Source organism: Fonsecaea multimorphosa (assembly GCF_000836435.1).
Source record: "Fonsecaea multimorphosa CBS 102226 unplaced genomic scaffold supercont1.17, whole genome shotgun sequence".
NCBI lineage: Eukaryota > Fungi > Ascomycota > Eurotiomycetes > Chaetothyriales > Herpotrichiellaceae > Fonsecaea > Fonsecaea multimorphosa.
The window spans coordinates 607,097-624,832 of NW_015971651.1; the positions used below are offsets into that span (position 1 = coordinate 607,097).

General features: G+C 53.2%; 8 protein-coding genes across 8 annotated transcripts; 6 read left to right on the forward strand and 2 right to left on the reverse strand.

Annotated features, from left to right (window-relative positions):
• Nucleotides 1-637: 637 nt before the first annotated feature.
• Z520_08122 (uncharacterized protein) lies at nucleotides 638-1,582 on the reverse strand (the record flags this gene model as incomplete). Its single annotated transcript, XM_016778619.1, has 1 exon — nucleotides 638-1,582. One exon carries the CDS (start codon nucleotides 1,580-1,582, stop codon nucleotides 638-640), a length of 945 nt encoding a protein of 314 aa, XP_016630467.1.
• A 989-nt stretch (nucleotides 1,583-2,571) lies between these two features.
• Z520_08123 (uncharacterized protein) lies at nucleotides 2,572-4,449 on the reverse strand (the record flags this gene model as incomplete). The annotated part of the gene is made up of 1 exon (XM_016778620.1): nucleotides 2,572-4,449. The coding sequence occupies one exon, from the start codon at nucleotides 4,447-4,449 to the stop codon at nucleotides 2,572-2,574; it is 1,878 nt and encodes a 625-aa protein (XP_016630468.1).
• A 788-nt stretch (nucleotides 4,450-5,237) lies between these two features.
• On the forward strand, nucleotides 5,238-5,710 carry Z520_08124 (60S ribosomal protein L30; the record flags this gene model as incomplete). Its single annotated transcript, XM_016778621.1, has 3 exons — nucleotides 5,238-5,313; nucleotides 5,370-5,524; nucleotides 5,615-5,710. The coding sequence occupies 3 exons, from the start codon at nucleotides 5,238-5,240 to the stop codon at nucleotides 5,708-5,710; spliced, it is 327 nt and encodes a 108-aa protein (XP_016630469.1).
• Nucleotides 5,711-6,249: 539 nt separating this feature from the next.
• Nucleotides 6,250-7,042, forward strand: Z520_08125 (60S ribosomal protein L10-A; the record flags this gene model as incomplete). Its single annotated transcript, XM_016778622.1, has 3 exons — nucleotides 6,250-6,294; nucleotides 6,348-6,523; nucleotides 6,580-7,042. The coding sequence occupies 3 exons, from the start codon at nucleotides 6,250-6,252 to the stop codon at nucleotides 7,040-7,042; spliced, it is 684 nt and encodes a 227-aa protein (XP_016630470.1).
• A 1,636-nt stretch (nucleotides 7,043-8,678) lies between these two features.
• Z520_08126 (uncharacterized protein) lies at nucleotides 8,679-10,310 on the forward strand (the record flags this gene model as incomplete). Its single annotated transcript, XM_016778623.1, has 1 exon — nucleotides 8,679-10,310. One exon carries the CDS (start codon nucleotides 8,679-8,681, stop codon nucleotides 10,308-10,310), a length of 1,632 nt encoding a protein of 543 aa, XP_016630471.1.
• A 610-nt stretch (nucleotides 10,311-10,920) lies between these two features.
• Nucleotides 10,921-13,146, forward strand: Z520_08127 (uncharacterized protein; the record flags this gene model as incomplete). Its single annotated transcript, XM_016778624.1, has 2 exons — nucleotides 10,921-12,449; nucleotides 12,543-13,146. The coding sequence occupies 2 exons, from the start codon at nucleotides 10,921-10,923 to the stop codon at nucleotides 13,144-13,146; spliced, it is 2,133 nt and encodes a 710-aa protein (XP_016630472.1).
• A 1,799-nt stretch (nucleotides 13,147-14,945) lies between these two features.
• Z520_08128 (uncharacterized protein) lies at nucleotides 14,946-15,455 on the forward strand (the record flags this gene model as incomplete). Its single annotated transcript, XM_016778625.1, has 1 exon — nucleotides 14,946-15,455. One exon carries the CDS (start codon nucleotides 14,946-14,948, stop codon nucleotides 15,453-15,455), a length of 510 nt encoding a protein of 169 aa, XP_016630473.1.
• Nucleotides 15,456-16,534: 1,079 nt separating this feature from the next.
• On the forward strand, nucleotides 16,535-17,662 carry Z520_08129 (uncharacterized protein; the record flags this gene model as incomplete). The annotated part of the gene is made up of 1 exon (XM_016778626.1): nucleotides 16,535-17,662. One exon carries the CDS (start codon nucleotides 16,535-16,537, stop codon nucleotides 17,660-17,662), a length of 1,128 nt encoding a protein of 375 aa, XP_016630474.1.
• Between the last annotated feature and the right edge of the window lie 74 nt (nucleotides 17,663-17,736).

A 17,736-nucleotide genomic window follows, 5' to 3' on the forward strand; every position in this document is an offset into this window, starting at 1 on the left:
ACAATGAACACAATGAACGTTATAGAGGAAATTGGCAAGCAACCAAGCAACCAAGCAATCCAACCTGGCGATAGATGATTTCGGTTTTGATGATAATGTATGAATCAAATAAGGGAATAAGGGGAAGCAAGCGGCGTGAAACCCCGGGTCTAACAGCCTTGCACTCTCATGAGACGTCCCTTCTGTCGAATTGATTGATTGATTGATTGATTGATCGATTGATCTGCTTGACCGAGCCTTGTCTCTTACGACTGACTGACTATCTGTCTGTCTGTCTGTCTATTCTTCCCCATGTCTAATGAGTTCTACTCTATGTTTATGTTTATGTTTTCCTTTTGTCCGTTCGGATGAAAACCAGTCCGCCAGTCCGCAATCCCCAGGTCACCATGCCTTCCCGATCCCGCCCCAACCCAGCGTGAAAAGCCCAGCTCCAAGTAATAGTAATAATGAATAATCGCTGTTCAGGAGGAATCGGCGAGATCCACCTTTTTTCTTTCTCTTTTTCTCTCTATGGTGTGCGTAGGGGCCACCCGAAAACCAAAAAGCCGCTCCAGGGGGTGTGTTGTGCAATGAATGTAGGAAAAGAAGCGCGCTTTCTTGTCGTTGTTCATCCGTGGATGATACTCGGAGTATGAATTTAAGCCATCACCTGCACGCTGGCAGGCTGGGGCTGGACCTCGTCCGCGGCCATGGTGACATGCCTGTCTGCGTCCGCTGGATCCTGGCCAGACTTCTCCTGCTCCTCGATGATCTCATCGTCGTTGGCATGGGAAAGCTTGCTCGCGTTCTGCAGCCCTTGGTCCTCCCACCCTTGCATCATTTTCTGAAACAGCTCCTGTTGCTTGCCGTGGTCCAGCATGGGGTGTTCTATGCCCCTCCGTTTTCGGCTCTCCATTGTTTCCATCAGGAATGCTTCCCCGTCCGAGTCAGAGTCGAAGGCGTGTTCGAAATGGTACGTGCGGTGTTCGGTGTTCTCCCACCCAGTGCCCAACAATTTGCCTGCGTCTTCCCAGTCGTCTGTGAGATAGTGAAGATATCCGCCATGGGTGACGAGGACAATCTGAACGTCTTCGTCTCCACTCTCTGCCAGTTCGCGGGCCTTTTGGCGGAGGAGACGGCGGCAATCACGCGCACGGGTCTTGATGGCCTGACTTGCGGGAGAGTAGCGGTTGTTTAATGTCTTGACATTCCACGACGGGGTGAGCAGGGAAAGGTCGACAGGCCAGTTCTGCTCGGCGCAGAAACTCCGTAGGACGTCGATGTCGGAGCCCGTGTCACAGGGGTAGTCGGATGTTTCTTGCGCATCGGGGATTGCGAGGATGGTAGGTTTGCACTTGGCGTCCGACTTCAAGGCCGGCGAGAACGAGAGTAGAGCGGTGTGAAGTGTTCTCGTCAGGGGTGAGGCGGTGATCAGGGAAAGTGACTGCTGGCGCTCGGGCGGAAAGTGCAGTTCCCGGAGGGTGGCGCACTGCGACTCTCCTAAAGGCGTGAGACGCGGGTCAGGGAGAGAATGAAATTCGGAGCCTAGGTTGTGGAAGCCTTGGGCGTGGCGGACCAAGTGAATCTGAGGTTGGGCAGGCATTCTGCTGCGTTGTGGATGCGGTGAAAGATGGTGTCTAGGTCAATGGAGGGGTAAGGTATTGTCTCAGTGATGATGTTCAAGGACGGTCAGTACAGGATTGCTTTTGAGCCGGAGGCACGGCGAGAAGAAAGAGACGCGGAGAACAGAAGAAAAGAAAAGAACAATAGGGAAACGAGATACAAAGTCTAGATGACGGTATTGTCAAAGGGCGAAAAGGGCTCCGTGAGGCGGAGAGAAGCTGTGACTCGAGTGCTTGCGTTTGTTGTACCAACATTTTTCCCACGGCGCCCACCCCTCGAATGGGGACCGTCACCGCCATTGCAACTTACACTGGCAACGCCGTCAGATGGCCCGCGGAAGATGAAATGATTCAAAAGTGGAGTCCTGTAAGAGCCACCCAAGGAGGCAATTACTGGGGACGACAAGAAACAAGGGAAAACTTCATCGAATTGGGAGGCAGGAAGCGCCGTCGTGAGCAGACGAAGCGCAGAAATCGTCCAAGTAATGAAAAGACCCTGATTCGATATAGAGAAGAAAAAAAATGACTCTTGGTGGGACATCGGAAAGACTTCGCCGGACAGCGGCGAGCGGACAGCAAGCCGGCTTTCCATATCAAGCAGAGCCGGATGATCAAGAAACTGGCTTTGTCTGACAGTCGTTGTTGGTAGATCCGCATTGATCCCACTGATCCCATTGATCCCAGCACGCCCAGCACGCCCAGCAAAGCCATTTGTGGTCAGACTGCTTTCTATTAATTGTTGGACCACATATGTGATGTCCATTTGCTTCACAGACAAAACGACACAGACCAATGCCACCATCAGTTCAATTCGAAATTCCACGCTTGCTTGAAACACGGGTGGATCGTTTAAAGGGCATCCCAGGGCTGTCTACGCCAAAGTCCTCGATGTCTACAGGGTACTCTATAGTAGATCTATCTGCTCATACACGCATCCTCTGGCATGAGGCGCGACTCCTCCAGGTGCTCTTCACTCGTCCTGAGTCTCGATGGTGCTCCCCCTGAACCATCCCCAAACAGAATTTCTGTTCGCTCGTTTCTGCATCTCTTCTTCCGACGCGGTTTGCTCTTGTACTAACCGTAGCGGCCTCAACTGGTTCTGTTTCATCACGGCTCCCGGAATACTTCCTTGAGCCTGTCGGTCCCCGCTCATTTGGGCTGTCATCGAACCTCCATCGGTTGTCGATCTTTGCTCCTCGCTATGTGAATCGCTGGTCACGCTGTTGGCAGAACTACCCCCGCGAGTGCCAGAGCCAGACGGTGTACGTGTGGTGGTGGAGTTAGGAGGACCCCCAAAATATGATGCGCGCCCTTGAGACAGTTGTGGGCTAAGTGGCCGAATGCCCGGGCTCATGGGTCCTCCAGAGACCGTTCTCATGGGAGATCCACGGTTCATTTGCTGAACTACTGCGGCAGCTGCCATGTCAGCTTGCGCCTGATCAGATCTGGCCCTGCGATGTCCCCGGTTGAGCGGTATACTGGGGGCCGTCTCTGGGTTCTCATTTGCAGTGGGTCCTGTTGCTGCTGGTTGTGCGTAAGACATTGGCCGTGCTTTGGCTCCTGGCCGCGAAACAACAGATCTGGCACGCTGCAGCAAGCCGGTAGCCACCCCAGCTACAGTTGCAGGGGCGGCTGCCTGCTGATCTGGTATTGCGGGCAATGCTTTCTCTGTGTACGACTTTGTGGGTGGTGGAGGCGCATCTTCTTTGTCTTGGATGATATGCTCGAACCCTTCGTGCGACAGTAACCGCCCGATGATCTTGTCGATGTATAATGTCAGAGCCTTGTTTTGATCTCTTAGTGATTTGCTTTCTGCTTCTAGTTTCTTGTAAATCTCATTCTGCCCTTCGGAGCTCTCCTCTTCCTCGGTAGATTCGAGCTCCTCCGCCAGCGTGCTCATGGTACTCGGCTCTTCGTCGGTGTGGTCATGGTGCATAAAGTTGCCTTTGAGCGTCTTCTCGCTCAATAGCATCTGGAAACTTTCATTTTCCTCTTTAAGCTTGGCATTTTGCATCTTCATTTCTGCGATCGCTTGGTCCAACTCCAAGAGACGTCCATCCCCCACGTGTTCTTGTTGTGTCAGTTTCAGATGTGCTTCAGCCAGTTCTAGGCGAAGAGCGTTGATCGTCTCATCTTTCTGTTGCAGGTTGTGAGCGAGGTTCGAGGCAAGATGTTCTGGTCGAAGGCTTTCTCCATCGACTTTCGCGTCCGCCGCTTGAAAGTCAGCCATGCTTGCGCTTCGGCTTGCATTCAATCTTTCAGTACCCTGCAAGCGCAGGGCTTCGTTGAGTCTGTTAATGGTGGCTTGTTGCTCGGCCTCCTTATTCATCTGTCGTTCTCGTTCTTGAAGGAAGAGCTGCTGATGTTCCTCTTGTTCAATCTCCAGCTCTCGACGTTGTCTGTTTAGGTCTCTGATCTCTGCTTTCAAACGGTCCACCTCGGTTTGCTTTTGTAGATCGCGTTCCTCGGATGCCATCTGCGCTTGGGAGGCCTCGTCCAACCGTTGTTGCATGACTTCCAATTGCTTTTTGTATCGCTCTGACGCTTGCTCGGCGCGTTGGACTTGCTCTTGCAGATCCTTTATCAATTGTGCATTGGCCGACTTTGCCTCTTCGTCCTCTTGGTCGTGATCGACAGGGCCAGCAAAAGAAGTGCTCATGCGGTTGGGCGTTTTCCTCAACGGTCGGGTCTGCCGGAGAGACGGCGTCCGAGCAAGGCCTGTTCCGGTACTTGCTGGTACAGAAGTTGCAACACCAGGCCTGCTGGGACTATTTTCGTTGGGGATGCGACGAGATGGAGGAGTGTTGGAGGTATTGGAAAGCGGTATGCGAGGGTTGGGAGTAGCCATATTGATTACTGCTGCGTAAAGTTATGGCCGAGCAGTCGAGACGCGTTGAGGCGTTGCAGCAATGCGGCAAAGGCGGGCCAGTGAATGAATGGTTTGGAGGCAGTTTTCGACTGCAACATAAATAGTCGAGGGTGTGTAGATGGTATTGGCTGGTGAGGGAGGTGGACACAGGTATTGGTCAGGAAGCGAGCCTGCGCCTCAGTGATGAGTGACGACGGTGTTCAGCTGGATAGATATGATGGGTGATGTTTTGGAAAGCAATGCAGGATGATGTTGAGGATGAACAGGTGATGCACTCAGCCATCTGCTAACTCGAATGCATCATGGACGCGGCGTTGTTCAAGAGTCAAGTACTGGTATCTAGGTATCCAAACATGCACGCACATGCCGTAAATAATCGAAATCTCCGGGAATGGTAGCAGCAGGAGCAACAGCGGAGCCTCGCGTTGCTGGAGGCAGCCCAAAAGCGGCCCTTGCTTGCATTGCCGCATGAGGCGCTGGTGCATGATGCCCGTGAGAGCCCGAGATGACAGTTCCGGGGCCCGCTGCGTTAAAACCCAGCAGTGCCAGGGCCGCCAGGGGTCATGATCGCCCCTAGCCGTACCCTTGTGCCCTTTTCTCAGAAAACCCTCCTCACGTGCTCACCCGCTGCCAAGAACGAATTCCCACAGCAGGTGCATTTTCGGCATCCTTGCTGGACCATAATTCTTTTCCCACCACCAACACTGCACAGTCGCCGGAGCGCAACCCTCAGTCAATTCTACTATCGGTCCTAGTAGAGCGCAACGATGGCACCCAAGAAGGCGAAGAAGACCACCGACAGCATCAACTCGCGCCTGGCGCTTGTGATGAAGTCCGGCAAAGGTGAGTTTGCGATCCAAGGTCCAAAACGTTGGCGCTTGTCTAACACATGAATGTAGTCACTCTGGGCTACAAGTCAACTCTCAAATGCCTTCGATCTGGCAAGGCTAAGCTGGTCATCATCGCTGGAAACACTCCTCCTCTCCGCAAGAGCGAACTCGAGTACTATTCTATGCTCTCAAAGACCAATGTCCACCACTTTGCTGGAAACAACGTGAGTGCAGGTTCACATGAAAGACCCTGAGAAGAAGCTCCCACGGGCTTTGGAGGGAATATTGGCTAATATCGCTTCTCCCAATTGTAGATTGAATTGGGTACTGCTTGCGGAAAACTGTACCGCTGCTCTACCATGGCTGTTCTTGATGCCGGTGACTCTGACATCCTGGGTGCCGCCTCATAAACACCAAATTCATGCACTATTGCATTTTGGGGAAAAAATGCACGTGTTCAATGTTATGATACCCTGGCCGTCCAAGGCGCAGAAGGCAAGAAAATGAGATGAAGCCGTCCCTGAGAATGTGCCCTCATACATGGGCTTGGTGTGGCCGAAATACCAAAATGAGAGAGAGAGGCGCTTCCCGGACCATGAATTTAGAAAGAGCAGTCTAGAGAATGAAATGCTGTTCCTATTTCCCATGCCCATCAGTGCAGCCAACTGAAACTATAAATATCACGTCTGACACCGTAGATGCCCATGATGCCCAAATCTAGAGCGTGAATCGGTGTGTCAGACTCGACCCCCGGACTTAGAGTCTTCCGGATCGGGAATTAGGGCTAGAGTGTGCCTTTCTTGGTTTCTGGTGGCGGATTGGTCTTGGCATTCGCTTTGAAATCAACTTCAGTGGGCAAACCTACAAAGTTCATTGTTGGCTCTTCAACACCTTTCCCCTCGACCATATTGTTCGCAAGAAGTGCTAGTCTCTCTGAACAACCGTCAAGATGGCCAGAAGACCTGCCAGATGCTACAGATACTGCAAGAACAAGGTGAGTAGACAATTTTTGCGACAGCGTGCGGCCGATGTGCTAATTCCTTGCAGCCCTATCCCAAGTCTCGATTCAACCGTGGTGTACCTGACCCCAAGATCCGTATCTTCGATTTGGGACGAAAGCGTGCCAATGTCGACGAATTTCCCCTCTGCGTGCACATGGTCTCCAATGAGTACGAACAATTGAGCTCTGAAGCGCTCGAGGCGGCCCGTATCTGCGCCAACAAGTACGTCTACAATAACGCCAGAAGAAAATGTGCAGGTTGGCTAATAGAGATTTCAGGTATCTCGTCAAGATTGCAGGCAAAGAAGGTTTCCATCTCCGAGTCCGCGCTCACCCCTATCACGTCGTCCGTATCAACAAGATGTTGTCCTGCGCTGGTGCCGATAGACTTCAGACTGGAATGAGAGGCGCTTGGGGCAAGCCCAACGGCACAGTCGCCCGTGTCAACATTGGCCAAATTCTCCTGTCTGTCCGAACCCGAGACGCCCACCGTGCCACCGCTATCGAGGCTCTACGACGCTCCATGTACAAGTTCCCCGGTCGCCAAAAGATCATCGTTAGCAAGAATTGGGGCTTCACACCTTTGAGACGCGAGGAGTATGTCAAGTTGAAGCAAGAGGGCCGTGTTCTGATCGATGGCGCATATGTCCAATTTTTGAGAAACAAGGGCAATATCGAACACAACATGAGACGATTCCCCGGTGCATACGAGGGTGGCAGCGAGATCGCCGCTGAGGCATAGATTTCGTCTTTTGACTCAAAAGGTGAAGCGAGATGCTTATGCAGAGGTCACAAGTGGACTACCGGAATAGTTTTTTAGTTCCACGGGACGAAGGAATCAACTGGGCAACATATCGCGTGTCTGAGGACGATTCTTTTGTCCGGAATGAAGGTGCGCCCTTCGCCCGGCATATGGCTTCCGCCAGACTGCGTGGAGCACCTTTGAGATACTTCTGATCATGATAGACGCGAAATGGAGGACCGTGACACAATAATGAGACCACCCCGTTTCTTCACAGATGCCTCCACATATACCCAATGACTGTTGAAAGTGACGGATGTACCTGTAAAGCGAGGTGACAGGATGACCTGCCCCTAGTACCACTGAGGTAATATTAAGAGTACCCCTGGCCCTCCCCTACCAAGTAGGTACAGAAAAGTGACGACAAGCAACGAGTGGCGATGCAAGAACCTGATGTTCATCCCGGAATAAACTGGTTTGTTCCCCGACACGGCGACCGTGACCGACTTTGCATGCCCCCCAACTGACCAGGCAGTAAGCCACAATCCGACTGTCAGATTGCGTGCCTGAAGGCGGAGGATTTAGGAAGGACGAAAGGGGAATTTTTAAATCGGTCGCCCCCCCTTGCCTAATCATGAGCAGATATTGACTCACGTCAAGGCAACATCGCCCTTTGTTGTACCATGCGGGAGATATTCTATGTAGGCGGAAGAGGCAGGATTTCCAACAAGGTCGCGTGGTTTTTGGCAATCCATTAGTCAGAAAGCCGCCTGGGTCCGTAACGAACTTGGCCTTTCGTGGACAGCAGGTTAGAGTGGCATGTTTAGGCGGGCAGATAGGAGATCTCTGGGTAAAGGGCGTATATCTCTTCCACCAAACGCGGCTGAAGGGATGGGGAGACTAGGCCGGGAGCGGAACGTTGGACATGGAGCATGCCCCCCAAATGCCCCCAAAGCCCCCTGCGAGGCCCTATGATAACGATGATGGCGTCCAAGGAAATCTTGCATCTCGTCATGCACAGGCCTGCAGCCGCAGCTCTGGTCATGCCGTCAAACTGCGGCTGGCTTCTCCGACAGCTGCGGAACAGCCAGCCTGCAGCACGAGGGGTGTCACTCCTAGCTGGGCCATCCTTTTTCAGCGCTGGCTGCTCTATCTGTCGATTACTCGACTACTCGACTTGACGTGTCACTCACCATCCAACACCTGCAAGGTTGTAGGGAACTTGTACAACCTGCTTGCCGCTTCTCTGCGCTGCACACCCTTTTACCCCTTTACACATTTCACTCGGTACTTGGTCTAACACTGTCCATACTGATAATCGTCATTCTACATTCCTCATTCCATTCCCAACATATCGTCCCTCGTGACATTGGTTTCCCGGAAAGGAGCATACAAGTCATTCGCGCATCCCTGGATCGGAGCCGGACCTCCACCTTTTGATTCCGACCACTGCAGCTCATGAACACGCCCTAGCAGAGACAAAGAACAATTGACGACAGAGATAATACAACCCTAATCCTTTGTCCATCAATTCAGTCCTCCCTTGCCATTACCGTCCTCATTTCGATCCTACCATTGCGGCCATTCTCGTGCTCGCTGTAGCACGGCCCACCCGTACGTCCGCGGGTTGGGAAACATGGCCTTCCAACAATCCGCGGCACCGCGGCCAATTGTCATCAATGCAAATCAATCTCAAGACTCTTCATCTCAGACCCAGTTACGACAATCAGCAGTAGAAGACTCCCAAGAATGGGTCCTGTTCTCTCCTAGCACCGCAGAGTCAACCATCACCCGCACTCAAACCAGTCAGACTGCAGGGGTTTCAAGAGCAAGCGATGTATCACTTAACACTGCTGGGCGGTCGGGTAGACTTGAATCATCCGTTTTCGATGAGGAGGTCACAGAAGATGGTGAACTCGACAGCCTCGACGATGGACTGCATGCGTTCAGAGAACCTCCCTTGTATCCCACCATCTCCCACCAGACTCAGGGCGCCGTGTTGCCGACCCATGACGGCCTGGGAACCTTCCCCGCTTCAAGCCCTCCCGTCCTTGAACAATTATGGCAGCATGAGGCATACAACCCAAAACGAAAACACGACGGACATCACCGACGACCTTCCAGCGTGCAGAGGAGGCTCGATACCATAGATGAGATCGAAGCGCAGGCGAGCGAAGAGAAGAGAATGCGGATAGAGAAGTGGCGTATGGAACAGAGTCAAGCATTAATGGACGAAGTGGAACGGGAAACTCGCCGACGACTGAGGAGGGGATCTCGCCAGTCCTCTTACCAGGAGACACTGGCATCTATCAATGAGGATGTGCTGGGGACGACACCGAAGCAGAGCGACTATCTATCCAGGCCAGCCGCAGAGCCAGAGGAGGCAGAGCCGTTCTGGCGCCGCATCACCAAAAAGTTCATCCGTGATGTTATTGGCATTGATGAACCGCTTCTGTCAGTGATATTTGGAGAGAGCCTTCCAGATGAGGCCTACGACAGCAGGCCGTCCTCCAGCCACGTTCTGCCTTCTATACCTGAGCTGGCAACGGAAGGCCGTCCTGTGGAAGACTCAACGTGGAGGGACAAACTTCTTCAACGCATTGCCCGCGAGCTGGGTGTCCTTGTGCACCAACTCTCACCACACCCGGGAGCTTTCACGACTTACTCCCGCAGTCCTGACTATGCCGGCATGCCGGTCTCCGTGTCTCGACCCAGGCCCCAGGTTTCGCTGTCACCCAGCGAGGAAAGCCCAGTTAAAGATACCATCTCGTCTGGTATGACGCCTAATTTTCCACCAACCATCCGGGATCCAGCCCATGCTGAGAACTGGGGTTTTGAAGAAGACCCCGTCTCTACCGCCTCGCCACTCGATTCGTCTATGAGCCTTCGACGGGAGAGAGAATACTGGGAGAGAGAGCTTGATCTGAAAATGGTGTTCCGCTACCTCAGGGACCGGTTCGCGAGCAGGTCATCTGCTCAATCGCCCCAAGCCGCAGGACAACCTCTTGAAGATGCCGCCACTCGGACGGCGATCATCCGGCAGCACCATCCTCTTGTCGCTCGGGCTCAACGATCTCCTGCTCGCTTGCGACGTGAGTCTAGGGCAAGCATCAGACGACCTGCAAGCAGCTGCGCCAGCGAAAGCGTGCGGAGCAGCAGGAAAGCCTCTGTGGTGAGAAGCGGCTCGAGTCGCAACTACTGGGATATTGGCGGAAGCGTCGGAAGCGGAAGCATCTTAGCCAGTGGTGGGGCTTGGGGTGAAGTGTAGGATATCAGGACATAGTTGGCAAGACTTGTTTGATGTGTCTGATGGCATTATGCATTGGCGATGGAATCGCACTGTAAGAGTATGGATCACGACTTATATGAGGTTGGCTAAGGAACTCAACTTTTCTTATTGTCTTGGTAAAGACAAGCATCCGGGAGCATGAAACTTCTTTAGAGAGTCTGAGACTCGTATGAACAATAAACAGATTCTACTTTGATCGGGCGAGTCGGTCTGGTGCTGTTGTTGTCTTTCTTGTTTACCTAGAGTGCCTAGTTCCACTGCCGCACGGCTCGACGGATGGCCAAGTCACATGATGAAGACGGAAGAATATCGGATTAATATTCCGCCGCCCAGGCGGCGAGCGGTTGACCCGTTTTGACGTGGATGCCTCCCACCCCACTGCGCCATTGTTTACAATCTTGAACTTGATAGTGAACCCATTGCCCGTTCACGAAGCAACCTGTCCACTTTTCCTTCAAACTCTTTTCATGCCATTCCCGCCAGCTTGGCCCTGACGCGACATTCTCCTAGAATTGAATTCCTGTTACTTTCGGCGCAAGTGGCATTGGCCTGGGTCTTCCGCTGACCAGTGGCCGCGGTCGTCATAACCATGGCCGAGGAAGACGAGCTATACTTCCTTCAACCGGGTTTCGACCTGAACAGCCTCACCATCCCCCGCATCCGTTCAATCCTCGTCGCGCAAAATGTGCATTATCCGTCCTCGGCGAAGAAGAGTCAACTGCTAGAAATCTTGGAGCAAGAGGTCCTACCGCAGAGGGAAAAGCTACTCCGTGCGCAAGCTAGAGTCCGGCGCACAAGCAAAGGCATAACGGACGTTCCCAGCAGTCAAGAAGGGACAATTGACGGTGACGATGATGATGACAGGCAATTGATGCCGCCTCCCCCGGCTCCGAAAACACCGCGAAGCAGGAAAAGCAAGTCAGACCTAACTGCCGCATCGGCTCCGTCGACTTCGAAGCGGACCAAGACTCCCAGCAGGAAGAGCGCGACCAGAACACCCCGCGCATCCGACACTGAACCAGAGGTGGAGAAGTCGACCGTCCGCAGACCTCGAAAAAGCGCGCCGATTGAGGCTCCCCCAGAACCTTCCGTTAAGATCGAAGAACCAGACCGCCACTCAAAGAGAAAATCGGCCGAGGCAGCAGAAGCAAGTCCCTTCTCCGACGACAATCCATTCCAGTCAGGATCCAGTCCGCCGTCGGTTTCGCATAATCGCAAGTCCTCGACGTCTCGAACGCGAAAATCGTTGACATCAACGAGTACCACAAAACGTCGGCAGACGACTTCACCACCTATCAAATCAGAAGAGTTCTCACCGTCGCGCTCCAAGGTGTTGTTTCCGGTCTCTCGAATCTCTTCTGCTGATGCAGAAGATGGCGTGGCTGTTACAGAAGAGTTCACACCCGATGCTGCCCGTGAACTGGTGGAAGAAGAGAGGAACGGACAATTAGTCCCCAACCGCGCCTCAACACTTGTAAGAAGGAAAAAGAAGAAGGAAACGAACGCGGTTGTGAAAAATGCACCCTTGGCTATCATCACGACTGTACTTGCTGCTCTGGGAGCGTGGTACAGGCAGGAGAAGATCAATATCGGTTACTGTGGGGTGGGGGAACCGAACTGGTCATTAGGCTCCAACCCGCATATCCCTGCTTGGGTGCATGAGAATCTCCAACCAAAATGCGAGCCCTGCCCCCAGCATGCAGTCTGCTACCCGAACATGGAAGTAGAATGTGAGAGCGACTTTGTGGTCAAGCCTCATCCATTGGCATTGAACGGCTTGGTCCCGCTGCCACCAACGTGTGAGCCAGACAGCGAGAAACAGAGGAGAATTAAGGCCGTGGCAGACCGAGCCATTGAGGAACTTCGTGAGAGGCGAGCCGCCTATGAGTGTGGAGGTGATGTCCCGAGCTCGTCAAATCCTGTTGCAAGAGAGACCGAGGCTGTCAAGACAGTCGCAAAATCCACGGCAGCAAAATTGGAGATTGCGGAAGAGGAACTGAAGCAAACAGTCTCCAAGCTGCGAAGGAAGGGAATGACAGAGCAGGAGTTCGAAGAGCTATGGCGCGGTGCGCTTGGGGATATCAAGGCACGAGACGAAGTCGAGGTCACTGAGGATCGGTAGGGTTTAGCCCCATGTCCTTGGGTCCTTACTCTCGCTCTTTGTTTGCGAATCGCTGACTGACTGAAGCGCGCGTGCTCCAACACTTGCAGATCCGGTAGAAGCTTCCTCTCGTCTTCCTCCCTCGCCAGACTTCCCTTCGCGTGCGCCGTCCGACGATCCGTTCTACGAGCGTTTACAGAAAATCGAATCCCTATTGCAATTCTGATTCTAATTGCATCGACCCTGGTCTACGGGCGCAACAAGATATTGTCTTATCAACAAGCCACGGCGCAAATCCCCGGTCTAGTGGCAACTACCTTGGACAGATTAGCCACGCAAGCGGCTCTAAATCAGGACGGGCGCGCCGCCGAACCATTCATCAGCGTCGGCCAATTGAGAGATGATGTGCTGAGGAATGTGTTCAGTGCGTCGGAGAGAGAGCGTGTGTGGCAAAACGTGAGAAAGATTGTGGAAGGGAATTCTAATGTGAGGGCCGCGACAAGGGAAGGAGGCAAGACCGGCGAATGGAGCCGTGTTTGGGAGTGGATTGGACCTCTGGATCTGGCGCCAGGCTTGGAGGGACGCAAGTCGGGTGGGATGATTACGGATGGAAGGACTGCAGAAGGCAGCAATCGTGGTAATAGCTTGGTGAAGGCGGAGGACGACTCGAATGTGGAAGTCAGGCGATGGGACGAGGGAAGACCGATCTATTGATTGTTTTTCAAGCAAAGTTCAGGAGGATTTTGTTGCCCCTTCCAGTGACGTGGGTTTGGTGGCTGTGTTGTTTTACTGCTTGCTTGTGATGATTTTTCCAGGAGGTCGAGCACAGGGTCAAAGGGTTTTTGGACTTGGTCGGCCTTGAACACGATGTTTTTGAGGAGATAGCGCACACGTGCTTGTGTACTATTAATGACTGGAGCGACGAGTATTTTCATTGCGAGGATGTCTGCAACACTTCTCTGTACAAGCCAATATACAGCCAGCTAGTCAGTGCCTGCGTCGGTACAACATACTCAACACGGTACCATTTATTCATCAATCCAAGGACGTTGAAGGCAACGGATCAAGGAGGAACCCAGAGGGACCCACAGAATAACCATCACAATAACCCGTCAAGGAAGTATGGCGTATAAGGTACTCGCTACCTACCTAGGTACCCAGTAAATTGTGAATCTTGGTTGTATTATGCACATAGCGAGCTAGGTAGATAGTATATACCCCGTATGTAATTTCACTTCCCATCCACCATCTGTTCTCCACCTCAGCCTCGTCTATGCCCACGGTCTCTAGCACTGAGTCTGACCCTCCCACCATCCCATCCACGAGGCTTTATTCCCCGAAGCCATCCATGAACCTCTCTCTCTTGTGGTTTGAGGGTTTCTCCGCCGGATCGGCCCCTTTCTTCCCTTTCTGATTTGACATCTCGAAACTCGAACATTACATCAACCCCCCTGGCCTCCTAGACCACAAGGCCAGAAGAAGTAATCAGGTGACAAACCCCCATCGTTTGGCCCCCAGGCACACACCCAGGTAGGTGCCAGGTGACCACCTGCAGCGTCGATCATCGTCCGTCCGTTCAAGAAAATCAGGTTTTTTGACCGTTTCTTGAAACAAAAGGCGTTTTATTCGCACCAGAAGTTCCTGGGCATGGATTTTGTCCGGGGCAAGGAAAGTATCTAGCCTTGCCTGTCCCCTGTCCCTTTCTTCATTACCTACATTTACTAGGTAGGTACTTGTGGTGGCTTTAGGCGTTGGGTCTTCCCCGGCCGTTGTCTGCGCCCCACAGGCATGATTTTCATTACTTCCTGTTACTGTAGACTTGAAGCCAGGGCTGAAAATGCAAATACGGTACGACCACCCAACGCCCTGTTTAACTTATCGGCTTGAATCTGATTCGATTTCATCTTACGAGGAGGCAAGGACAAGGGCCCTTTGCTTCTTGCCAGAAAGGCGTCATACCAAAGGACGAGGTATGAGGAGTCATGAGGTTCGCCTCTCATATGCTCTCTCATGGGTTTGAGGGTTTGTCTCCCTCTCCCCCAGTATGTATTCCCATTCATTTCTTTGGATTGTTTAGATTTCCAAAACATTCCCGCCGTCTTTTCTGCTCGCGATTGAACGAATACCTCTTTCTTTTCCCCTTTCCACTGCGCGTTTCAGCCAAGTTGTGCGCATTTTTAAACCCCGCCGACCTGGATTTTCTCACTTCTCGTCCTTTTGTATACTCTCTCCCCTCAGTCTCATTGGTCACTACACAAGCAAAGCACCTCTAGCTCGATTACAAGGTGGGAAGTACTTGCTTGACCGGCAAAGAGCAACTGTGCGAAGAAAACCTACGATTCGATGACGCTGTGAGAATCGCCGCAAGGGAACGACTTTGGCTTCTCTGCGGAGGCATCCACCCTGATCATCGCCTACAGCTCCACGCCTTCGGATCATAAGTCGCTGAGACGGTCTTACCTTCGTCCACCTTAGTAAACTTGACAAAACCCCGATAAATGCAACGCTTCGAAATGGCCACTGATCCCACCGACCCTCCCGCCCTGCGCTTCCTCGACACTCTTCTCCCCTGCACCTTTCTTCTCTCCACCTTCGGCTCGCTCATCACCTTCACCACTGCCGTAGGCATTTACGGGGGCCCACGGCGGTACTTTGACGAAATCCAGGTCTTCATCGCTCTCGCGTGGTTGTTTTTCATGTTATCTCTCGCCGTGGCGACGGTGACCAGCATGGCGTTGACCTTCCACAGACGGCATGTGCGAGATGCCTTTGACCGAGGGTACAAGTCCTGGCGGGGCGGGGCGGGGAGTCGTACGGCCGGTGAGAGATCTGTCGTCTTTGGTATCGTGGTTCTGGGGATGGGAGGGATGTGGTTGATGCTGTTGGAGTGTCTGGCCTTTGTGTTTTTGAGTCTGTCGATCGCGGCGTATTCCCTGGCCGTGGGGTGGATCGGGTTTGTCGTGTCGGCGGGCATGATGATTCTGACCGTGGTGTTCTGGGTTCTGATGGGCCAGAGGGATTGAACTACGAGTCGAGCGACAGGAGAAGGAATCGTTCGTTCACTGGAAACTTGTCTCTCGTCCTGGGAAGCCCCATGCGACTTGCTCATAATCTCACCACGAGCAATGACCGGGAATAGTCAGTCCTACCTTTAATAGTTTGCTCTTGCTTTCGTTCTCTTGACCAGGAATGCCAACTGTCAAACGACCAGTTTCCTGTCCTAGAGTTTTCCCAGAGTGTTGTACATCCTGTGCAGTCAGTAGATAACTCAAAATAGGACTCAGATATTGTAAAATTGACGAGGACATTCGGTCGCCCTGTATGGCGGTAATTAAATGTCCTATCCAGTATCTCGTACAGAGAAGAGATCCACAAGCCACAGCAGTCATTGTTTACTTCTCGACTGATGCCCCGCAAACTCCTTTATACCGGGCTTGGCATGTATGCAGCAAAATTCAAGTTTGTCATGTTTGCTCCCGCGTCAACTTAATTTCTCCCCAGCATTGAAGACAGTGGACGATCACCCTCTCCGTCAACCACGTTCCAACTTCTTGCCCACGACAAAGTCATGGATATAGATCGAGACCCTCCCTCCAAGCGACGCCGGACGTCAAGCCAAGACTCGTTCTCGTCCCGAAACTCCACGGCTGAACCAAGGTCGTCGCATCTTCCCCCCCTGCGCCATTCAGATTCCACCCGTTCCGATCGAGACGCGAGAAGGGGGAGGGCATATTCGAGTTCGAGAAGCAGAAACGCCAGTCGCGATGACACACCCAACGTTCGTCGGTCAAGGAGTCGTAATAGTCGATCGCGTTCCGGAGGAGGAAGAAGAAGTCTGAGCAGGTCGCGGACCCCAAGTTCGGTGTACGAGTCCGGGCGAGAGCACCAACCAGGTTCAAGATCGCGCTCACCACGGAGGTCAAGGTCAAGATCCAGATCCAGATCGTACGAATCGTCACTCGATGGTCGACGTTCCCGTTCTCCGTCGACCTCACCCATTCCAAGGCCCGCAGAAACCCCCAAGTCTCTCAACTTCACCCCTCTAGTGACTCTCCCACGCGCGCACGCTCGAGGAATCACCTCGATCAAATTCTCCCCCGACATGACTCTCCTGGCGACCGCGTCGGCTGACAATGCGATAAACATCTACTCTGTCCCCTCAAACCCAACGCCCGACACACCTCTGAAACACATACGCACGCTGCGCGCGCACTTGGCAGGCGTAAACGCAATAGCCTGGTCTCCGGTCGGGCCTCCCTATACCCTTGCCTCAGCCGGCGACGACAAATCCATCCTCCTCTGGTCTCCCCTGTCGTCAGATTTCCCAATCGCGCCCTCACCCTTCATGGGGCACAGCAACTACGTCTATTCCCTCGCCTTCTCCCCCAAGGGAAACATGCTTGTTTCCGGCTCCTTCGACGAAGCGGTGTTCCTGTGGGACGTTCGCTCTGGTCGCGTCATGCGCAGCCTACCCGCACACTCTGACCCCGTCAGCGGCGTGGATTTTCTAAGAGATGGCACCATGGTCTGTTCGTGCGCCGGGGACGGATTGATCCGCATATGGGATGCCGGCACAGGGCAGTGTCTCAAGACGCTGGTCGACGAGGACCGCAAGGCCGTCACGAGCGTCCGGTTCTCCCCCAACGGGAAGTTCGTGCTTGCGTGGACATTGGACAACTGCGTCAGACTATGGAACTACACCGAGGGCAGATGCGTCAAGACGTATCAAGGCCACGTGAATCAAGAATACAGCCTGAGTGGGACTGTGGGGAGTTATGTATACAAAAATGGAAATGCACAGAGAAGGCGGGAGGCCTTCGTGGCGAGCGGCAGTGAGGACGGCGACGTGCTGGCGTGGGACGTCACGAGCAAAGAAGTCCTCTGGCGCGGCAAGGGCCACAGGGATGTGGTGCTGGCCATGGACTTTGGGCGGACGAAAGATGGTAAAGGTCTGCTGGTGAGTGGCGGCAAGGACCGCGACTTGAGGATCTGGATGCTTGAGAGCGACGAGGCGGATTCCGAGTTTTTCACCACCGACAAGCATCAAGGCTTGGAGAGAGGTCGCGACGATAATGACATGGATATGGACATGCAGATGACGATGGACATGGACGATCACGATATGCACAGAGATGCTGGTGGTGGCGGACCAGCAGCACCAGCAGCAGGAGGTGCAGGAAGAGTAGTCGATGGCAACCACCACACGGACATGGACATTGACGGCAAATGAAAGTCCAGTCTAACTACCAGGTACCCAAGGTATCACGATCACGATAGCCCACCAGCCCGCGTAGTAGTTAGGAA